We start from the raw sequence: 24277 nt of genomic DNA on the forward strand, positions 1-24277 counted from the left end.
ATTAACTTCTTTGTACAGGCTCCCGTGCAGCAGCTGAGGCTGAACTTCTACTCTCCTCAATTCAAAAATTATGCAGCCTCTTGGTTATGCTTCCTGGTAGTCTAAATCTCTTGGTTTTTTATTATTTTGATGAAAGAACTTGCTAATATATCCTAGTGAAATTTTTATTTCTAATCGTGCTAAAAAACTATCTTTCACGTAGAAATGTAACTATGCTTTAGTAGACTGCTATTTAGCCTTCCCTCCAACTATTTTCATAGCAACGTCTTAGGTTGGAAACCTTAACTAGCCTCCAAAGGAACTTATTACAATCCAACTGTGATATAATTTTTTAAATAATGAAGGTTGAGACTTGCATATATTCATATAATTTATGTTGCGTTTTTTCATTGCATACGAAAAGGTAATGTGCTCCTATGCTTTTTTATGTACTTCATTGACTAACTTAAAAATGTATGCCAATAACAATTGCCTCCTCAATGTTATGACTACTAGCCATAAAGAGGGGTGGGGTGAAAAGGTTATTGGGTAATGACTTGCCTATTTTAGGAGGGAGGTTCTTTATTTGAAAGGTGAATAAAGCATAAATAATTTGAATCAGCTATGAATACTGATGTAAAGTATTCCATATAAGCTGTGTTTAGTATTTAATGAGTTAATGGCTTTAACTTTATTTGTGCAAAACGTCATCATGGTTGCTAATATTGAAAATACATCCTAGACATGCAACTAAAAACAAGATAGCTGCCTAGATTAATATATTTTTTTTCTGCTTTTCATTTTTTTTTTCTTTCTTTCCTTTTTTTCGTGTGTGTGTGTGTGTGTGTAAAGGAAGCAGAAAATTTGGCATGGAAGTAAGTCGAAGACTACAAAAGAGAAGCTACAAGAAAGTGCAACAAATACTAAAAAACAGCAATCTAAACACCCACAAACTCTAGAAACGATTAGGAAACTGACTATATATATATATATATTTTTTTACGTTAAAAGTTATTTATAGTTTATTGAGCTTTGTACCGCACCAATCTGTCTTTTAGATGATTAGTAGCCCAGTTTTTGGGAGTAAACCAAAAGTGTGTTCTACGTTGAATTCCTCTCCTATGGAAAGCCCCAAAACCATTCCCCTGGTGTAATAAAGTTCTAACAACAAGCTACCTATACCCGCCAAACAAGATTGGGTCATCTGCCACTTAACCAAATGCCACACTTTTGCTTCCAGCCCTTTTTAAAAAAATTTCACATGGTGTCTTTGATCATATAATTTTGACTCACACACGTGCTTATGTGCTTGTACAGTTTTTCATTTCCCATAACTTCACCTCTCTTTTGAAGGTAATCCTATTCATGGAAGTGTCCATTTCCCAAAGATTTTAGTATCATTTGTAAATAACGCACCATGGTGAGTATTTATCGAATCATAAATGTTGCAAATCTTGTTTCATTTTTATCTTCTACTTTATAACTGTCGTGTGTACGTGTGTTGTTTAAAATCAATGCAGGATGACTCCTAGAATGAGGACAGGGATTTTATGTGCGATTCTTTCATTATTGGCAGCATGTTCCCAAAATAGGCTCCCATATCATGCAGATAAAGGAGTGGTATGTTGTTTGTCATCTTCAATTGAAATTTAAAAAATTATGGTTTTCGGTTCTTAAGATCTTCTTACATGATAACAAGTAATATATTTAGCAACTAGCTAGAATTGTGAATGGTCTTCTGTATGTTGTACATGTTATAGTCTTCATCTGATCCTATCCTATGTCTTGAAGATAATGAAATGAGACTAATGTTCGAAATACAATTGGAAACAACAAACATAAAACTCGGGTTAGGAAATGCACCTGAGCGTCTCAATTAGGTTGACACCCACATAGCACCATCATCCTCTCCGAAAAGAAACTTACAAATAACATATTAAAGAAATCTACTCAAATTGGAGAGTTTTTATTTTTAATTTAATCTACTTGTTTTGAGTTTAATCTCTTTTTGCACTTTGATTTATGTCTTCTGTATGTTGCATTGTTGAAACCTTTGTAAGGCTAATGATTTATAAGACCTTTTTGAAATTTCTGAATACATAAGCCTCGACCGTGATTTTTAATGTTATATTTTGAAGAATATGGTGAGGGTGCTAAGTGTCACAATCGCAATCTTTGAAACATGGGACAAGCGATTGTGCAGCATTTGTTCTACCCAGTCAACAAGTCAGCCGTGTAAAATCCAAAAATCGCTGACAAAGTCGCGGTATGATGTAGCCTCTCTTCACGTTCTTGAGAAAATTGTTTTATAAAATGTGAGAGAGAAAGGAAATCATTGAAAACATCATAAAAGAAAGCATCAAAGATTGTCAATTGCAAAGAGAGCTTAGCTTGTAAAGAGTGCGGCAAGGCTTAGTCGAGGATTCAACTACTATGTTTCCCTTATAGTACGTTTTGAACATTTTTAGCTTTGACAGCCTTGCATAAGAAAATGTCGAAACGTCACATCCTAGGTTGGCGACATAAAAAGGAAAGCAATAGACTAAACTAAGTACAAAACATGAAGACAGGGTGAGGGGTATTTGGGCATGCAGCTTGTTACGACACTTCAAACTTCCGGTTTCTATATTTCCTTCCAAAAACAGATTACAGCCTAAAAACACGATGAACAAACTCAAACCAACAATATGGAAAACTAACACACTGAAAACTTAACGAGCAACAAAGCGAAATAACAAAACAACAAGCAGAGTAACACTAAGACTCTCAATATAACATTCACATCGACCAGCCGACTATATAGACACAAACAAAATGATAAAACCTGGTTCTGCACTCTCCCCTCTCAGGAGATGGCTACCACTGCCCCTTTTCCTTCCAAAACATTCGTACCCTCCCCCTGTGCCTGCTGTCCCCTTTTAATTACCCACTACTAACTAACTGTGGGTCCCCCTTTCTGGTCCCCATCCTCCTTGCTTTCTTCCCATCCACCACGTGCCTCCTCGGGATTGGTTTCATGGCCATGACCTTCCCTGCCACCTGTCCCCCCTCATTGGTTTCATGTTTCTTCTTATTCCTCTTATTATACGTAAATAAGATTAGGGGCCTAGCATCACTCTCCTCTTCCAAATCCACCTTGTCCTCAAGGTGGAATTCCGGAAACTGGTACTTCATGTCAGTGCAATTCTCCCATGTTGCCTCATGTGGCAGCAGTCCCTTCCAACTGATCAAGGCCTCCCATTCTTTAGTTGCTGGGTTCTTGCGATAGCTGTAAACTTCTTCGGGTTGCGTGATCCATTCATAGTTTTCATTCATGTATGGATTCAATGGTTGCACAGTTTCTCCTCTCCCAACAGCTTTCTTCAACTGTGACACATGGAACACGGGATGGATAGGAGCATCTGCAGGAAGTTCAAGTCTGTATGCCACTTCTCCAATTCTTTCTAAGATCCGATAAGGCTCGAAGTACTTTGGTGACAGCTTTTCATTCCTTTTCTTTCTGAGTGATACCTGTCGGTAAGGTCGCAATTTGAGGAACACAAAATCCCCTTCTTGGAATTCGACTTCCCTTCTCTTGGTGTCAGCCTGTTTCTTCATCCTTTCTTGAGCTAATTTCAGGTGTTCCTTCAACGCCCCCAATGCTACATCTCTGTCCTTCAAGTGCTGGTCCAGTGTCGAATTTGGTGTCTCCATGTCTCCATAGTATACCAGTGGAGGAGGTAGGCGTCCATAGACAGCTTGGAAAGGAGTGATGCCAATTGAACTGTGATAGGTAGTATTGTACCAATATTCTGCCCAATGTATCCACTGGCTCCATTCGTGCGGTCTTTCCCCACAAAAACACCTCAAATATGTCTCAACGCTCTTGTTCACCACCTCGGTCTGACCATCCGATTGGGGGTGATAGGAGGAGCTTCGGTTCAGCTTAGTGCCTGCTAAACGGAAGAGTTCCTTCCAGAAATGACTTAGGAAGACCTTGTCCCTGTCAGATACTATCGACCTCGGACACCCATGAAGCCGGATCACTTCCCTGACAAAAGTTTCTGCCACCATCTTGGCTGTGAAAGGATGCTTCAATAGCAGAAAATGGCCATATTTACTCAGCCTATCCACCACCACTAGTATCACATCCCATCCCTTGGATTTTGGCAAACCTTCAATGAAGTCCATGGAGATGTCACTCCATATCGCGTCTGGAATTTCCAATGGCATCAGTAGCCCTGTCGGTGACAATGCTGATGACTTATTTCGCTGGCATATCGCGCACTCTTCACAATACCTCATAATGTCCTTCATACCTTTCCAGTAGAGCTCCCCAGTCAACCGCTTATAAGTTCTTATAAATCCCGAGTGCTCTCTGAACACTGAGTCATGGTAGGTGTGCAATATCGTAGGTAGCAGTGTGGAGTTGCTTGGAATCACCAGCCGTCCTTTAAACTTCAACACCCCCTACTGCAGAGTGTAATGGGGTATCTCCATCCCTTGCTCTTCGATCAATCTAATGATCTCTTGCAGCGCGGGGTCCTGTCTTGTTTCTTCTTTGATGATTTCCACATCTATCATTGCGGGGGTTGTGATTTGGTTCAACTGCACAGCTGGGGAAATTCTGGACAAGGCATCTGCGACTTTATTCTCCAGTCCTGGCTGGTAGGCTACTTCCAACGAATATCCCAGGAGCTTCGCTACCCATCTTTGATATTGGGGCTGCACAACACGTTGTTCCAACAAAAACTTCAGCGACCTTTGGTCTGTCTTCACAGTGAACTTCCTTCCTAGCAAGTACGGCCGCCATCTTTGTACTGCAAGAACTATGGCAATTAACTCTCTTTCATACACCGGCCGCGCTCTGTCTCGCATACTTAATGTTTACTAAAATAAGCTACGGGCTTCCGACACTGAGTCAACACAGCCCCAACCCCAAATCCTGAAGCATCTGATTCGATTTCGAAGGGCAGATTGAAGTCTGGCATGGCGAGCAACGGTAGAGTCATCATGGCCTTTTTCAACTTACCGAAAGCAGCCTCAGCTTCTGCATCCCACTTGTACGCCCCCTTCTTAAGCAGTTGGGTGAGTGGCGCTGCTATTGCTCCATAGTCTTTGACAAAGCGCCGGTACTAGCCGGTCAGCCCAAGGAAGCCCCGAACTTCCCGCACATTGGTCGGAGTTGGCCATTCACTGACTGCTCTTATCTTTTCCGGATCCGCTTCAATGCCCTGTTCCGAAATGAAATGCCCCAAATAACTGATCCGTGGCTTTGCAAAGCTGCACTTCTCCAAATTCGCATATAACTCCTTTTCTTTTAGTAGTCCTAAGACCACTTCTAAGTGCTGGACGTGCTCGTCTATCCCTGACTATAGACCAAAATATCATCAAAAAATACCAGCACAAACCGTCTCAAGTATGGCTTGAACACCTGATTCATCAGTGCCTGAAAGGTCGACGGGGCATTCGTTAATCCGAACGGCATCACTAAGAATTCGTAGTGCCCTTCATGAGTTCTGAACGCGGTCTTTTCAATGTCTTCGGGGCACATCCTAATCTGATGGTATTCGGCTTTGAGGTCTATCTTGGAAAAAACACTAGCTCCCTTCAATTCGTCGAACAATTCTTCTATCACCGGTATTGGGAACTTGTCTGGGATCGTCACATTATTCAATGCCCGGTAGTCTACACAGAACCTCCAACTCCCGTCTTTCTTCCTTACCAACAGCACCGGGTTGGAGTACGGGCTTTTGCTCGGTCGTATGATCCCTGAGGATAGCATTTCATCCACCAATCGCTCCATCTCTTCCTTCTGATGGTGAGCATACCGGTATGGCCTGACATTCACGGGGTCCGTCCCACTCTTCAAGTAGATGTGATGATCAATGCTGTGCTGTGGTGGAAGCGCTGTGGGCCATTCGAACACGCTAGCAAACTGCTTTAGCAGGGTCGCTATTGATTCTTCGTCTTCCCTCCCCTGTTCTCTGTCTTGTTCATGTTCTTCCAGCGGCCCACATTCTATGGTTCGACATTCCACAAGGAATCCTTGATCGTCTGCTCCTCAGGATTTCATCAAGTTCTTTAAACTCACCTGTGTTTTGGTGAGGCTCGGATCCCCCCTTATCACAATCTTTCTTCCCTGGTGATGGAAAGTCAGCATCAGCTTTTTTCAGTCGACTTCTGTCACCCCCAAAGAATGAAACCACTGTATTCCTAGGATCATGTCAACTCCCCCCAACTGCAGTGGTAAGAAGCTATCATTCACCTTCCAGCCTTCCAACTGTACTTCGACATCGCGGCACACCCCCTTACCCTTGACTGTTGTTCCCGATCCTAGGATCACTCCATAGTTCGGTGTCTTCTGCAACGTCAATCCCAGTTTGGTCACCAACTTTTCCGCGATAAAGTTGTGGGTCGCCCCACAGTCGATTAGGATTACCACCTCTTCTTCTCCCATCCTTCCTTTTACCTTCATGGTCCCTGGGTTGGTCAGTCCCACTACTGAGTTGAGAGACAGTTCAATGTTCAGATTCTCCGCATTCTGGACTTCTACTTGTTTCATCCCAGTTTCGGCATCAAAGAACTCCTCTTCCACAATCTCCAGCTCCTCCCCTTCTTCTTTGACTACCAGCATTCGGAGCTCTTTATGTTCCTTCGTCTTGCATCGGTGTCCTGCAAAATACTTCTCCCCGCAACGGAAACATAATCCCTTTTCCCTACGGGCTTGGAACTCTGCATCAGACAATCGTTTCGTGGGCCCTTCCCGACGGTTATCTCCCGTGGCTACCTCTCTCAGAGTTATCGTTCTCATTGGCCAACTTCCCCCGATCAATCCCTCCTTCGTGGCTGTTGAACCGGTGTTCTTAATCTGTTGATTTTTATGACTGGTTTTAATGTCGTAGGCACTAATCAGCCCACATTCCTTTCGGACCAGCTCCCTGTTTTCTATCTTTAATGCCAGCTTCATCATCTGGGCCAGCCCATTGGGCTCCAGGGTTTCCACTTTCGACTTCAACCACGGGTTTAGCCCATTCATAAACGTTTCCTCTAACACCACCGTGGGCAGGGAAGCCACCGGTGCTAGTAGCTTGTCGAAACGATTCCGGTATTCCTCGACAGTGGTCTCCTGTTTGATCGTTAAGAATCGGCCCACCAACGTTCCTTCCCTGGTTGCTCGGAACCTCACCAGCATTTTCTGTTTCAAGTCATCCCAACCGGCAAAGGCTTCCCGTTCTTCTTGTGACCGGTACCAGTCCAACGCAGGCCCATCGAAGCTGATCACTGCCACTGTGAGTTTCTCCGAATCTGACAAGTTATGTATCTTGAAATAGCGGTCCGCTCTGAACAGCCACGAGTCGGGGTCTGTTTCATCGAAAACTGGCATCTCCACTTTCTTAAACTTACTTCGATCTAGCGTTCGTTCTTCCTCTGTTTTTGCTTCCAACTTTGGTTCTTCGATAGTCACTGGGGAGGATGCTTCGGCCATAGTAACCTTGCTGGTGGATCCTTCTTCTATCTTCCTTCCCGGTGAATCGTCCTTAATGATTCCTTCAATATACTTCAATATCACTTGCTGCTGTTGTGCCTGTTTGTCGATTTGCGAGTTCATCTCCGCAATATTTCTGGCCAACAATGCTATGTTCTCCTCAATCATCGGCAGCCTTTTCATCTCCAGCTCCACCGTTTCCAACCGTTCTTCTGCTGCTTTCGTCATTGTTACGATTTGCCCAGGTATGATGCTCTAATACCAATTTGTTACGACACTTCAAACTTCCGGTTTCTATATTTCCTTCCAAAAACAGATTACGGCCCAAAAACACGATGAACAAACTCAAACCAACAATATGGAAAACTAACACACTGAAAACTTAACGAGCAACAAAGCGAAATAACAAAACAACAAGCAGAGTAACACTAAGACTCTCAAAATAACGTTCACATCGACCAGCCGACTATATAGACACAAACAAAATGATAAAACCTGGTTCTGCACTCTCCCCTCTTAGGAGATGGCTACCACTGCCCCTTTTCCTTCCAAAACATTCGTACCCTCCCCCTATGCCTGCTGTCCCCTTTTAATTACCCACTACTAACTAACTGTGGGTCCCCCTTTCTGGTCCCCATCCTCCTTGCTTTCTTCCCATCCACCACGTGCCTCCTCGGGATTGGTTTCATGGCCATGACCTTCCCTGCCACCTGTCCCCCCTTCATTGGTTTCATGTTTCTTCCTATTCCTCCTATTATACGTAAATAAGATTGGGGGCCTAGCACAGCCATAGGCAAACAACGCCCTGAACAAGCATGCTCGTGACACTAAGGGCGTGTCAACGTAGTTGAGATGTTTGAGTGCGCCTATTGTGCCTATTGATCCTATTTATGCTTTACGCTCGTTGTATAACAACCCCATGTACCTAGAGTATTAATCTCTTTTATTTTATATCTATATGAATAAAAAGACTTGTTCCCTTTATGTTAAAGTCCTCTCCAAAAACCACTCCAAAACAATATGAAATAAAATACTTGAACAGTACAGACTTGCCATACAATTGAAACATCATCACCATGGACATACAATTGAAACATGGAGTCTTTATTTTATTTAATCTTAACAAATTGTTAATGCAAAAAGCTTGTTGGATGACAGAGACTAATGCTCTGGTCTAGTTCAGTTCTTCGTGAAATTATTATCTCCAGTGTCGCTGACTTTTGTATATTTCCAAAACTGAGGTCCCCCCTCCCCCCACGAACACACACACACACCCAAAAAAAAAAAAAAAATCTCGGGGACTACTTATTGACAGTTTTGGCTGCGGCTTTTGCTTCAAGTTTTTTGTATGGTTAAAGAAAATATTGATTATATTCATTCTCTGTTTTGCATATTAAAAAAAAACACCAAGACAAGACTTCATAATGAAATTTAGAATGTTTACCAAAATATGGAATCAGTCGTTTAACAACAATATCAACCTCTTAGGAGGTGTTTGGACTCCCGTAGTGGAGTTGGAATGCACCATAATGTAATCCAAAATTTGTGTTTGGGTTAGACATTTTAAACTCGAATTGTAATATTAAACACATTTTGTTACGGCAGTTTTCATTTACACTCTATTTTCCATCCTTTTCACTTTTTACAATTTCATTTCTGTTCCGCCTTCAATTCAACATGCATTCCAATACTTCTTTGATTCTCAATAATCCTAATTAAATTCCAGCTCTCTAAGCACTCCCTCATTTTGTAAAACCAACAATATGAAAGCAAGTTATGAAAAGAGTCTGAAGGTCATTCTCTGTTACAGTTGTGGGGTTCAAACAATGTCTTCTTTGGTGACTCGGCCAATTTGTATGAACTTGTCTCTTTGTCTGAGCATATCGTACAGAATCTAGTTGATGCTGTTCTGCAGGAGTCTTCTCCGGTAGCTATAACTTAAACTCTAATCTTAAATTTGTATAATTAATCATTAGAGCACTGCTTCTGACCTTCTGTTCTGATCTGATTAGGCTGCACGTGGAGCAATGGCTCTTGATGCTTGTAATTCCATCCTATCGTCTTTCACGGTAAGTTGCCATTGATTCTTTTAGAATAAGATAAACTTTTATGGCAAATATCAATTTAGACCTCTAAATTTTGGGTTCTATTAATTAGAACTCCAAACTAATAATTCCATTGATTTTTAAGTGAATTAATTTAAAATCTTAAACTTTTATAAGTCTGGTCAAATTAGACCCTTTGTTAGTATTTACATATTTACAGATTTTACTTTATTTAATTAAAATCAGCTGAAAATACCTAAATAAAAATACTCTTCTCCAAAAATTCCTCCGATTTTCTTTTAAGATAATATAATTCTTTCAAAATAAGTATAGGTAGAGTAAAAGAGAGTAAGATATGAAAACTCATTCAAATTAAAAAAAAAAAAAAAACTGCTACTATCAATATGATTATTGCATTTCTATTTAATTTACAGTAATCTTTGGATTAAAGTAAGTCTTATACACATGGGAAAGATATTATTAATTAAAAACAAATAATAGAAAGTGTAATTAATTCATTTATGAAAGTTTAAGGTTTTTAATTGATACAATTCTCAAATTTAATGAGTATAATTGACTTTTTTCCAAATTTTATTGTCATACTTGGCATAAAAGAAGTTAAATTAGATCTACTTCTAAGAGTCTGTAAAGATCAGATACATTTTGGGTTGAGTAGTTAGTTACAAAAATGGAAGGTGAGCTTTGGAACTGGTGATCAGATTGAAGGATAATTATTATATACCTTTTTTTCCTTCCAATTTTTATAACAAATGCTTATTTCTAGCCACCAAGGATATGGCAAGTTTCTTGTATATACCCCATGAAATGATTAGGGATAAAATTTGTACTTTGGGTTTAAAGATTTATTGAAAGTATAAAGACTAAAATTGAGCATCACTTACAACATACCAAATACCAAATGATACAAAACTTAAAGCACAGAGAACCAAAATGGTATTTTAAGCAATAATTTAACATATTTTATCTTCATATTTTGACCTTTTCATTGACAGATAAAAGATGAAACATATGCAATTTGCTCCAAGTTGACGGAGACTGCCAAATTGTGCATGAATGAAAGCAACAAATATTTGCAGTCAACCTTCCAGCTCCTAGAAAAAAAGTCACAATTGTTGGTGAAAGGCTGATGGGAATTTGTAGTCAAATATTATTAAATGTAGCAATTTGGCAAAGTGACCTGCAAACTGTTGTATAAATTTCTGAGATTATAAATGAAATATTGGATTTTGGTTAATTGAGGTTTGTGGATTATATTTTGAATTTCTTGTGAAAGTGAAATTAGGGCTGTGATAACTTTAAATAATATTTTGGCTTGGTTTAAAAGAGGGTATATAAGTTTCATGTTTGATTGTTTATATGATTTATATTGTTTTATTTTGATTTTTAATATGTTAAAAATATTTATTTTAGTCCTAAAGCTAAAAAAAAATTAGAATTTCAATTAACTTTTTAACATAATGATGAGTAACATAATGATGAGGTGGCTTTTATATATAATTAACTAATCTGCCAAATAAGATAATCACTTTTGAAAATCTAAGAGATTGTTTGGCCTAAGGATTATCAATGTTGGATTAAGTTATGGTAACTCAACCCTTATTTAGGGAAAGGATTATCATAATCCTTGTTTTAGGGTTATCATAACCCATTTTCCCTCTCTCTTTATACTCTCTTGAACTCTCCGTAAGTCTACCTCTTCAACTCCTTCCTAGTTTTATTATTGGGGTCTTTTCAAAAATATAAAAAAGCGACAAAATATTTACATTCTATAGAACAATTTTGAAAATGAAAAAAGTCTAGAAACCCATCGTGTACAATACCAAAAATTTCTCGTCAACCACACCGTTAACAACGCGTATGTAATATATTTGCGATCGTTTATATTTGGTTATTGTTTGATATGTGATCGTTTAAATATGGTTAGAATTTATCTTTTCAATTCTATCGTTTAATTTTGTTACATGATCGTTTAATTTTGTTACACGATCGTTTAATTTGATTATGTTTAAATTTGGTTTCACGATCGTTTATATTTGAGAACCCAAATCTAAATGATTTTTTTTTTAAATTTGGTACACGACTTTTTTAATTCTTTTAGTATACGATCGTTTAGATTTTTTTATACGATCGTTTACTTTTTTATACAATCGTTTACATTTGGCTACTACGATTTAAATGATTTTTTTTCAAGATTCTTTATACACGATCTTTTATCTTTTTTACATGATCGTTTACTTTTTTTAAATGACCGTTTACATTTGATCTAACTATGATTCTTTTTTTCAAGATTCTTTATACACAATCTTTTATTTTTTTTACATTTTTTTTATATGATCATTTACATTTGGCTACTCCAATCTAAATGATTTCTTTTCAAAATTCTTTTTACACGATTGTTTACTTTTTTACAAAATAGTTTACATTTTGACTACTCCAATTTAAATGATTTCTTTTCGAGATTCTTTATACACGATCTTTTAGATTTTACTATTTTTTATACATAATCGTTTATAAAAAAAAAAGAAAAAGAAAAATGATGGAAAGAAATTGCAGCGAAAAAAAAGAGGAGGAAAAATAGAAAGACGATGAAAAGAAATCAAAACGAAAAAAAAAAAGAGAAGAAAAAAAAACATTAAAAGATTAAACAACGTAAATAAATTTTGAAAAATAAGAAAGATAATGAAAGAAAATTGCAGAGAAAAAAAAAGAGGGAAGAAGAAAAACGAAATCGTATAAGGAAAACGAAATACCAAAAGGAAGATGAATCGCGAGGAAGAGAATAAAGATGGAAGAGCAAACCTAAAATATTTAAAAAATGTCTAACTTTATTAATTTTATTACACGAATCGTAAATAGTTTGGTGTTTTGTTACATTTACGAAAGTTTACCTTTATTATTTCATTTATTTTTTAAATTTTATTCGTTTATTTATTAGATATTATTTGTTTTTAATTAGTTTAACGATCAAAAAATGAATATTGTTTTTAAATTTATTTTATGTACGAAATTAATTTTAATTAAATATTAATTATGATTAGTTTACGCATTCCTCATATTTAATTTTTTAATTTTTATAAATTTTATTATTACATGTCTTTTACTTTTTTATTCTTTTATTTGTATTTCATCTTTTCAAATATTTTATTTTAAAATTAATCTATCTATATCTAAATTAAATAATTTTGGAATCCTTGAATAACCTAAAAACTGTATAACAAATATTATAAAAATTATTTAAACTTTGAATGTATAAGACTTTTCTTTAAAAAAATCAATTGAATGGCGAGATTTGATTTTAGATTTATTTCAATTAAATTTTGAATTTAAATTTTTTACCAAATTATGTTCATACTTTTTCAAAATGTAGTATTTTCTCTTTCTTCTTCCTTATTTTTATATTTGTCATTAATTCATTATATTTTATTTTAAAAGAAAAAACAATAATTTATTCAATCGTAACGATTACTTAAAAAAATTGAAAATTTCAGGTCGTATTTAAAGAAATTAAAAAAAATTGTTTTACAAAAATTAGGATGATTTATTGAATTAAATATACGAAATTCGTGTACTGGATTTAGAATACGAATTTAAAAAAAAAATATTCTCACGTAATAATTACTTAAAAAAGATTTGGCAAATTGTTTTACGAAAAACTAGAACGATTTCGTAAATTAAATATATAAAATTTGTGTATTGGAGTTAGAATATGAATTAAAAAAAAATTATTCGCACGTAACAATTATGCAAACGATGTTGAAAATGGACGTCGTATTTAAAGAAATTACTGAAAATTGTTTTACGAAAATAGAACATTTTGGAAAATTAAATATACGAAATTTGTGTATTGGATTTAGAATACAAATTTTTTAAAAAAATTAATAATTTATTCACACGTAACGATCACGTAAAAAATGTTGGAAATGGACGTCACATTTAAAGAAATTACTGAAATTTTTTTTATGAAAATAGAACAATTTGGTAAATTAAATATACGAAACGTGTGTATTGGATTTAGAATACGAACTTTTAAAAACTGTATAAAAAAATAAATTTCATAACATTACATAGATAACTCCCTTCCAAACACATACTATCATAACACTAGATTTATTTTAGCACTAGTTTTATCATACCACTAATCTTTTATAATCCAACCTTTTTTTTCAAACAACTTCTAAAGTTTTATTTTTAATTAGAGATAAATCGTAAATTGATGTTTTAGGGAAGAAAATATCAACTCCAACACTTAAAAGAAACCAATGGACTAACCTCATTTCTAAAGCTAAAACTATCCCACATGAAAGAAAATAATAGAATTGAAAAGGTAAAAAATTAAAAAATGAGAGATTTTGAGTGTTTTTGAGTTGTAATAATGGATGGATTATGGAGCTATCACTTTTATTGCAATATTTTATTTTGCATCATTATCGATATATAAAAAGAGAATAAATGTTGGAGGAAAACAATAATATGAAATAGAACAAAATACAATTCAGGTCTTCACCTCTCATTTTGATTTCGTAGATAATTTTAGGTTGATTTGGAATTTTGCATGGATGATTTCTTTCGTACGCACTTCAATAATAAGATTTAAATTTGTTCGAAAAATGAACTTTTTCTTATATTAGTGGTGTGAAAGTCTCATCTTATCCTCAAATTGCATGTAAAGGTTTGGGTTAACAAATTCTTGTTTATGTTTCTGGGATACGAATGTAATTTCATAAGATGATTACACTCTTTTTTTTTTTTAACTTGAACTATTTTTCATTTAAACTTTTTTTTCAAGAGTCATCTATACAACTATTAACTTTTTATTCATAAATTATAAGTTCAATTTTGATAGGGTCTACATATGTAACGCCCAACATTTTTTTCGATTTTTTCCTTTGTTATTTTGACCACTAGCATTATTATTAAGTGTGGTTAGTGTTATTAAGTATTTTTTATTAAACCAAGGTTGGTTTTTTTTAATTTTGAAATTTGGGGGTGAATTAATCAATTAATGGCTTAGCAAACAATTAATTTCCTTGGAAAGGGTCAAGGGTGTTTTATTTGAGGAGAGAGAAAGGGGGGTTTAGGGATTTCTTTTAATTATTTTATTTCTTTTAAAAAGAGGCATTGGGAATTGAAGAGACTCATCATCTCCCCAAAGAAGAAAAAAAAAAAAAAAAAAAAACCCTAGCCGCCGCCGCCGCACGCCGCCGCACGCCACCGCCGCCAGCTGCAAAAATAACCCTCGGAGCCGGCCGTAGTAGAGCCGAACCACCATCCCAGCCGCGCCGCGTCTGCAAGCCAAATCCGGAGCCGCTCCTCATCCGCGCAGCCGAGCGCCGTATCTGCAGCCAGCCACGCCGCGCCGCGTAGATCCGACGCAGCGCAGCCGTCTCTCGCACGCCGAAGCCGAGTCGAAGCCACCCTCGCGCGTCCGCAGCCAACCCGTCAGCCAGCCGAGTCGCGCCGCTTCGATCCGACGCAAGCGCAGCCGAAACGCCAGTCTGTAGCCGTCGCCGAGCGAAGCCGCGGCAGCCGGACCACCAGCAGCCGCCACGCCACCCGAAATCCGGAAGCCGAAGCCTCGCGCGCAAAGGTCCGACCGAAGACCCGCCCCGCGACCCGAACCGACGCGCGCCACCTTCCGGAACCCGACCCGCGCCCGCGTGCATCCGTGCGTGAGCCGCGTCCGCGTGCGAAGCCGAGCCGCATCTCCTCCCTGTTGCAAGCCGAGCCGCCCGCGTAGCTTCCTGTACCGAGCCGAGCCGCGTCTGCCCAAGCCGAGCCGGTCCTGTCTTCTTCCAGCCGAGCCGCCAGGACTAATTTGGCTCCATCCACCTAAATTTTGGTAATCTAATTAATTATTGTGGTTTTTCCGGTAAGACTCCATGCTCGGACGTTAGTTAAATTAATTTGGGTCTAAATTAAACTATTTTCCTCAAAGGACGTCTTGGACCAAGAAATTGCTGCAGCGCGGGATTTCTTCAGTAGGGGCTCGAGCACTGCAACCTCCTTCTAGGGTAAGTTATTTCAATTGAGTCTTGAACCGTTGGTCGTTGGCGACCTATTTACGAATTTTGACTTATTAAACAGTTAGGACTTCGTCGCTTGGAAAGCGTACTGCCTCGCGGTTAGGACTCGACAAGTAGATCTCCAGGTAAGAGATTCTACTACTAGCTTCATGTTTAGAAGTATGAGACTGTGTATGCCCCTATGTTGCATATTGAGAATTAGACAGTACGATGCCTGAAATAAATGTTAGTATGATGCAAATGACGATATAGTTATGCTATAGCCTATTATGTGTGGCAAGAGCTATTATGATTACGACGAATGTCGGGACGGAGAGAGTTTAGAGGTGATTTATGTGACATGTTATATGCTGATGCCATGTGTATGTATACTGCAATTAGGGTACCTGTTAGCTTAATCTGTTAGAGTCGTACCTGCATGGGTGTCCTTCGGGATCACCACCTATTGAGGACTGTGTGGTCCGACGGGACGCCAGTCTAGCATGGATGTAGACATGACTCGAGTGACTCGACGGGGTCCTCGCATCCCGACTGTCCTAGGTGTCCCCCGGGGCACCGAAGACCAGAGTTACGTTCCTACGGGAGCGCATGATTGCACGTGTTCGGGAACGTGCCAGAGATTGGGTACCAGTTATCAGGACTCTAACAGGAAGTTAACAGGCACCTAGTGGGACTAGTAGTGGGTCCCTTACTGAGTATTTTTATACTCATTCTCTTCGTTTTATGTTTTCAGGTAGAGGACGAGGCAAGGGCAAGGGCAAGCTGGCGAGCGACCCGAAGTGAGACCGTGGAGGGCCATAGGGACTACCCCTTCCGCTTATTCTTATTTAGATTTTCGCATTTGAGTTTGAGTACTTTTCACTCCTTACTATCTTTTATGTAGATAGGGCCCGAGTAGGACTTCAGAACGTTTTTACACTTTTTGCATGACTACCTTGTTTATGTTTTTATAAATGAAATTTCTTAAACCGTATGCGTTTTAATAATTTTTTTCGACTTAAACCACTTGTTCTATATTTAGTAATGACCTCGATTCAGTATAAGGAGTTGGGTCGTTACAGTTGGTATCAGAGCCAGGTTTTAGGTTCTGTAGACTGACCTACGATGTAAGTCATTTTTGTTTTGGTTTTACTTCACCCTATGGCTATACGGTCCTTCGGCACTCGCCAGGTATGTCTAAAGCCTTGCTAATGTTAAGATTACAATTTTGCCTGAATAGTCTAAGACCTAGATATAGGGTGTTAAGTTCTTGTGGTGAAAAGTTTGTTGGTGAATTTTAGGGAGAATGCCGCCACGTAGGGGTACACGCCGAGGAGGTGGTAGGGGAGGCAGAGGAGACGGTCGTGGCCAGCCGGAGGCGCCACCTGTTGCACCGGCAGTCGACCCAAACGCACCGGTCACCCAGGCGGATCTCGCCGCGATGGAGCAGCGTTATCAGGACATGCTGCAAGCTGCTTTGGCGCCTTTCCTTGCCGCCCAGCAGAACCAGGCCGCCCCTGCTCAGGCCCAGGCCGCCCCTGTTCAGGCTCAGGCCGTCGCTCCTCCAGCCCCTGAGGAAGCTCAACCAGTACCAGTTCAACTGTCGGCCGAGGCGAAACACTTACGGGATTTCAGGAAGTATAATCCCAAGACCTTTGACGGATCCATGGACAACCCCACAAAGGCCCAAATGTGGTTGACGTCCATAGAGACTATTTTCCGGTACATGAAGTGCCCAGAAGACCAGAAGGTGCAGTGTGCAGTCTTCTTCTTGGAGGACAGGGGCACCGCCTGGTGGGAGACCGCGGAGAGAATGCTGGGGGGCGATGTAAGCAAAATAACTTGGGAGCAGTTCAAGGAGAACTTTTATGCTAAGTTCTTCTCCGCCAATGTGAAGCACGCCAAGCTGCAAGAGTTCCTAAACTTGGAGCAAGGCGACATGACGGTGGAGCAGTACGACGCCGAGTTCGATATGCTGTCCCGCTTTGCTCCCAATATGGTAAGGGATGAGGCTGCCAGGACGGAGAAATTCGTTAGAGGACTCAGGCTAGACCTTCAGGGCATTGTCAGAGCCCTCCGCCCAGCCACGCATGCTGATGCACTACGTATAGCACTGGATTTGAGCCTGCCTGAGAGAGCCGATGCGTCTAAGGCTGCCGGCAGAGGGTCAGCCTTGGGACAGAAGAGAAAGGTTGAGACGCAGCCTGACGTAGCACCGCAGCGAACACCGAGGTCAGGAGGTGTCTTCCAGAGACACCGACGGGAGCTTGCAGCAGCCGGGAGGACTCTGAGAGAGCTACCCGCTTGTACTACCTGCGGGAGAGTCCACGGAGGTCGTTGCTTGGCTGGAAGTGGAGTTTGCTTCAGGTGCAGACAGCCGGGGCACACCGCTGATATGTGTCCTCGGAAACCCTTTGAGACGACACCGCCCCAGCCTTCTGCGGCCCAGCAGGGGAGAGTTTTCGCCACTACCCGGCAGGAGGCCGAGCGAGCTGGCACTGTGGTGACAGGTACGCTCCCAATTTTGGGGCATTATGCTTTTGTGCTATTTGACTCTGGGTCATCCCACTCGTTTATATCCTCCGTTTTCGTTCAGCATGTGGGTTTGGAGGTAGAGCCTTTGGGTAGTGTTTTGTCGGTTTCTACTCCATCTGGGGAGGTCCTGTTGTCCAAAGAACAAATAAAGGCATGTCGGGTAGAGATAGCGAATCGTATGTTAGACGTGACCTTGCTAGTGTTAGACATGCAGGATTTTGATGTGATACTAGGCATGGATTGACTGTCAGCCAACCATGCAAATATAGACTGCTTTGGCAAGGAAGTTGTCTTTAACCCTCCCTCCGAGGCTAGCTTCAAATTCAGGGGGGGCAGGCATGGTGTGTATACCCAAGGTTATCTCAGCCATGAAGGCTAGTAAACTACTCAGCCAGGGTACTTGGGGTATCTTGGCAAGCGTAGTGGATATTAGAGAGCCAGAAGTTTCCCTATCTTCTGAACCAGTGGTGAGGGAGTACCCCGACGTTTTCCCAGACGAACTCCCAGGACTTCCGCCTCCCAGAGAGGTAGACTTCGCCATCGAGTTAGAGCCGGGCACTGCTCCTATCTCGAGGGCCCCTTACAGAATGGCTCCAGCCGAGCTAAAGGAGTTGAAGGTCCAGTTACAGGAGTTGCTGGACAAAGGCTTCATCCGGCCCAGTGTGTCGCCTTGGGGAGCCCCAGTATTTTTCGTGAAGAAGAAGGATGGGTCGATGCGCCTTTGTATTGACTACCGAGAGCTGAACAAGGTGACAGTCAAAAACCGCTACCCCTTGCCCAGGATTGATGACCTGTTCGATCAGTTGCAGGGAGCCACCGTCTTTTCCAAGATCGACCTGCGATCAGGCTATCACCAGTTAAGGATTAGGGACGGTGACATTCCCAAGACGGCTTTTCGATCGAGGTACGGACATTACGAATTCGTTGTGATGTCTTTCGGCTTGACTAACGCCCCTGCAGTATTCATGGATCTGATGAACAGGGTGTTTAAGGAGTTTCTAGACTCGTTCGTCATAGTCTTCATTGACGACATCCTCATTTACTCAAAAACTGAGGCGGAGCACGAGGAGCACCTACACCAGGTTTTGGAGACCCTCCGAGCCAACAAGTTGTATGCCAAGTTCTCCAAGTGTGAATTCTGGTTAAGGAAGGTGACGTTTCTTGGCCACGTGGTTTCCAGTGAGGGAGTTTCAGTAGATCCCGCAAAGATTGAAGCAGTGACCAACTGGACCCGACCGTCCACGGTTAGTGAAATTCGAAGTTTTCTGGGCTTGGCAGGTTACTACAGGAGGTTCGTGGAAGACTTCTCACGTATAGCCAGCCCGTTGACCCAGTTGACCAGGAAGGGAACCCCTTTTGTCTGGAGCCCAGCATGCGAGAGGAGCTTTCAGGAACTCAAACAGAAGCTAGTGACTGCATCGGTCCTGACAGTGCCGGATGGTTCGGGAAACTTTGTAATCTATAGTGACGCCTCCAAGAAGGGACTGGGCTGTGTTCTGATGCAGCAGGGTAAGGTAGTTGCTTATGCCTCCCGCCAGTTGAAGATCCATGAGCAGAACTACCCTACCCATGACTTGGAGTTGGCAGCTGTAGTCTTTGCATTGAAGATATGGAGGCACTATCTGTACGGTGAGAAGATTCAGATTTACACCGACCATAAGAGCCTGAAGTACTTCTTCACCCAGAAGGAGTTGAACATGAGGCAGAGGAGGTGGCTTGAGTTGGTGAAAGACTACGACTGCGAGATCCTATACCACCCAGGTAAAGCAAATGTAGTGGCTGATGCGCTGAGTAGGAAAGTTGCACATTCAGCAGCGCTAATCACCAAGCAGACCCCCTTACTCAGGGATTTTGAGAGAGCCGAGATTGCAGTCTCAGTAGGTGAGGTGACCGCACAGTTGGCTCAGTTGACAGTTCAGCCAACCTCGAGGCAAAAGATCATTGCTGCTCAGCTGAATGACCCTTACTTGGCAGAGAAGCGTCGCGTGGCAGAGACAGAGCAAGGTGAAGGCTTCTCCATATCCTCTGACGGTGGCCTTATGTTTGAGGGACGCCTGTGTGTGCCGGAAGACAGCGCAGTTAAGACGGAGCTTTTGACTGAGGCTCACAGTTCCCCGTTTACCATGCACCCTGGGAGTACGAAGATGTACCAGGACTTAAGGAGTGTCTATTGGTGGAGGGGCATGAAGAGGGATGTGGCAGACTTTGTCAGTAGATGCTTGGTGTGCCAGCAGGTGAAGGCACCTAGGCAGCATCCAGCAGGGTTGTTGCAACCCTTGAGTGTGCCAGGGTGGAAGTGGGAGAGTGTGTCGATGGATTTTATTACGGGACTGCCCAAGACCCTAAAGGGCTACACGGTGATCTGGGTTGTGGTCGACAGACTCACGAAGTCGGCCCATTTCGTGCCAGGGAAATCCACTTACACTGCCAGTAAGTGGGGGCAGCTATATATGACAGAGATTGTGAGACTACATGGAGTACCCGTATCCATCATCTCAGACAGAGACGCCCGTTTCACATCGAAGTTCTGGAAAGGACTTCAACTTGCGTTAGGTACAAGGTTGGACTTCAGCACGGCATTCCACCCTCAGACTGATGGTCAGACAGAGAGATTGAACCAGATTTTGGAAGACATGCTGCGAGCCTGCGTACTGGAGTTTTCAGGAAGTTGGGACTCCCATCTGCATCTGATGGAGTTTGCCTATAACAACAGCTACCAGGCTACTATCGGTATGGCACCGTTCGAGGCTCTGTATGGCAAGTGCTGTAGATCCCCTGTCTGTTGGGGCGAGGTTGGAGAGCAGAGGATGCTAGGCCCCGAGTTAGTGCAGACTACCAACGCAGCCATACAGAAGATCCGAGCTCGTATGCTGACAGCACAGAGCAGACAGAAGAGTTATGCTGATGTACGACGTAAGGACCTCGAGTTTGAAGTGGGAGATATGGTCTTTCTGAAGGTTGCACCCATGAAGGGTGTTCTGAGGTTCGCGAAGAAGGGGAAGCTAAGTCCACGCTTCGTAGGGCCGTTCGAGATACTAGAGCGGATTGGCCCCGTGGCTTATCGTTTGGCGCTACCCCCATCTTTTGCTGCAATGCACGACGTATTCCATATCTCCATGCTGAGGAAATACGTCGCAGACCCAACACACGTGGTGGACTTCGAGCCACTGCAGATTAGCGAGAATCTGAGCTACGAGGAGCAGCCTGTCGAGGTCTTGGCAAGGGAGGTCAAGAAGCTTCGCAGTCGAGAAATTCCACTGGTCAAAATCCTTTGGCAGAACCATGGAGTGGAAGAGGCCACGTGGGAGAAAGAAGAGGATATGAGAGCCCAGTACCCCGAGCTGTTCGAAGATTAGAACTTTCGAGGACGAAAGTTTTTTTTTAGGAGGGAAGATTGTAACGCCCAACATTTTTTTCGATTTTTTCCTTTGTTATTTTGACCACTAGCATTATTATTAAGTGTGGTTAGTGTTATTAAGTATTTTTTATTAAACCAAGGTTGGTTTTTTTTAATTTTGAAATTTGGGGGTGAATTAATCAATTAATGGCTTAGCAAACAATTAATTTCCTTGGAAAGGGTCAAGGGTGTTTTATTTGAGGAGAGAGAAAGGGGGGTTTAGGGATTTCTTTTAATTATTTTATTTCTTTTAAAAAGAGGCATTGGGAATTGAAGAGACTCATCATCTCCCCAAAGAAGAAAAAAAAAAAAAAAAAACCCTAGCCGCCGCCGCCGCACGCCGCCGCACGCCACCGCCGCCAGCTGCAAAAATAACCCTCGGAGCCGGCCGTAGTAGAGCCGAACCACCATCCCAGCCGCGCCGCGTCTGCAAGCCGAATCCGGAGCCGCTCCTCATCCGCGCAGCCGAGCGCCGTATCTGCAGCCAGCCACGCCGCGCCGCGTAGATCCGACGCAGCGCAGCCGTCTCTCGCACGCCGAAGCCGAGTCGAAGCCACCCTCGCGCGTCCGCAGCCAACCCGTCAGCCAGCCGAGTCGCGCCGCTTCGATCCGACGCAAGCGCAGCCGAAACGCCAGTCTGTAGCCGTCGCCGAGCGAAGCCGCGGCAGCCGGACCACCAGCAGCCGCCGCGCCACCCGAAATCCGGAAGCCGAAGCCTCGCGCGCAAAGGTCCGACCGAAGACCCGCCCCGCGACCCGAACCGACGCGCGCCACCTTCCGGAACCCGACCCGCGCCCGCGTGCATCCGTGCGTGAGCCGCGTCCGCGTGCGAAGCCGAGCCGCGCGCCTCCGCGTAGCCGAGCCGCATCTCCTCCCTGTTGCAAGCCGAGCCGCCCGCGTAGCTTCCTGTACCGAGCCGAGCCGCGTCTGCCCAAGCCGAGCCGGTCCTGTCTTCTTCCAGCCGAGCCGCCAGGACTAATTTGGCTCCATCCACCTAAATTTTGGTAATCTAATTAATTATTGTGGTTTTTCCGGTAAGACTCCATGCTCGGACGTTAGTTAAATTAATTTGGGTCTAAATTAAACTATTTTCCTCAAAGGACGTCTTGGACCAAGAAATTGCTGCAGCGCGGGATTTCTTCAGTAGGGGCTCGAGCACTGCAACCTCCTTCTAGGGTAAGTTATTTCAATTGAGTCTTGAACCGTTGGTCGTTGGCGACCTATTTACGAATTTTGACTTATTAAACAGTTAGGACTTCGTCGCTTGGAAAGCGTACTGCCTCGCGGTTAGGACTCGACAAGTAGATCTCCAGGTAAGAGATTCTACTACTAGCTTCATGTTTAGAAGTATGAGACTGTGTATGCCCCTATGTTGCATATTGAGAATTAGACAGTACGATGCCTGAAATAAATGTTAGTATGATGCAAATGACGATATAGTTATGCTATAGCCTATTATGTGTGGCAAGAGCTGTTATGATTACGACGAATGTCGGGACGGAGAGAGTTTAGAGGTGATTTATGTGACATGTTATATGCTGATGCCATGTGTATGTATACTGCAATTAGGGTACCTGTTAGCTTAATCTGTTAGAGTCGTACCTGCATGGGTGTCCTTCGGGATCACCACCTATTGAGGACTGTGTGGTCCGACGGGACGCCAGTCTAGCATGGATGTAGACATGACTCGAGTGACTCGACGGGGTCCTCGCATCCCGACTGTCCTAGGTGTCCCCCGGGGCACCGAAGACCAGAGTTACGTTCCTACGGGAGCGCATGATTGCACGTGTTCGGGAACGTGCCAGAGATTGGGTACCAGTTATCAGGACTCTAACAGGAAGTTAACAGGCACCTAGTGGGACTAGTAGTGGGTCCCTTACTGAGTATTTTTATACTCATTCTCTTCGTTTTATGTTTTCAGGTAGAGGACGAGGCAAGGGCAAGGGCAAGCTGGCGAGCGACCCGAAGTGAGACCGTGGAGGGCCATAGGGACTACCGCTTCCGCTTATTCTTATTTAGATTTTCGCATTTGAGTTTGAGTACTTTTCACTCCTTACTATCTTTTATGTAGATAGACGCTTTTACACTTTTTGCATGACTACCTTGTTTATGTTTTTATAAATGAAATTTCTTAAACCGTATGCGTTTTAATAAATTTTTTCGACTTAAACCACTTGTTCTATATTTAGTAATGACCTCGATTCAGTATAAGGAGTTGGGTCGTTACAACATAGGTTTTAAATTATTATATTTTTGTTTCTCTTATGATCTTTAAATTTTGAAAATGTTACATTTTACTATTAAGTTTTGAATATAATTTTTACGTAGTCTTTAGATTTCAAAATGTAATACTTTTATCGTTAAGTTATGAGTTTAGCTTTTATATAATTCTTAAAATTTAATTTTTATTGGGTTTCAAAACATAATTTTCATTGATTTTAAAGACATAGGTTTCCTAAAAAGGCAAAATTAATTCTCCCACAAAAAGGAAAGGAAAGATAATAGAATTGAAAAGGAAAAAGAAAAGAATGATATGGTTAAGAGTGTTTTTGAGTTGTAGTGGATGAATAGGGTTAGCCTTTATTGCAATATATTTTTTTGTATTTTGCATCCTTATCGATAAAAGTGATGAGAGGGTTTCTTATGTGTTTGTCAGTGTGCTTCCAAAATATCCAAAATGTGGTTCCCTTCTTCTTCTTCTTCTTCTTCTTCTTCTTCTTCTTTACTTTCTTTACTTTCTTTACTTTCTTTACTTTTTCTTTACTCCAAAGTCAATTTTTTGAGATTTGTGATTTCCAATTCCATCTAATTCCTCATGTCTCTTTCACCA

At 41.7% G+C, this 24277-nt stretch overlaps 2 protein-coding genes across 6 annotated transcripts in view; both read left to right on the top strand.

Annotated features, from left to right (window-relative positions):
- LOC103490132 (uncharacterized) overlaps positions 1-10747 on the top strand; it is a 63681-nt gene extending 52934 nt beyond the window's left edge. For 4 of the 5 annotated variants that reach the window (XM_008449503.3, XM_008449504.3, XM_008449505.2 and 1 more), the window contains 6 exons: positions 19-96; positions 1333-1399; positions 1500-1599; positions 9258-9374; positions 9460-9516; positions 10506-10747. In XM_008449503.3, coding sequence (XP_008447725.1) covers positions 19-96; positions 1333-1399; positions 1500-1599; positions 9258-9374; positions 9460-9516; positions 10506-10640 — 554 coding nt within the window. In that variant the 3' untranslated portion in view covers positions 10641-10747. Of the gene's footprint in view, positions 1-18; positions 97-1332; positions 1400-1499; positions 1600-9173; positions 9216-9257; positions 9375-9459; positions 9517-10505 lie in introns of those variants that run through there. The other variant, XM_051081629.1, reaches the window with a different exon arrangement.
- A 6095-nt stretch (positions 10748-16842) lies between these two features.
- LOC127148244 (uncharacterized) lies at positions 16843-23455 on the top strand. The gene is made up of 2 exons (XM_051081637.1): positions 16843-18025; positions 23369-23455. Exons 1-2 carry the CDS (start codon positions 16957-16959, stop codon positions 23416-23418), a joined length of 1119 nt encoding a protein of 372 aa, XP_050937594.1. The 5' UTR covers positions 16843-16956; the 3' UTR covers positions 23419-23455.
- Positions 23456-24277: the final 822 nt, after the last annotated feature.

This window comes from Cucumis melo, chromosome 1, assembly GCF_025177605.1.
Source record: "Cucumis melo cultivar AY chromosome 1, USDA_Cmelo_AY_1.0, whole genome shotgun sequence".
NCBI classification, from domain to species: domain Eukaryota; kingdom Viridiplantae; phylum Streptophyta; class Magnoliopsida; order Cucurbitales; family Cucurbitaceae; genus Cucumis; species Cucumis melo.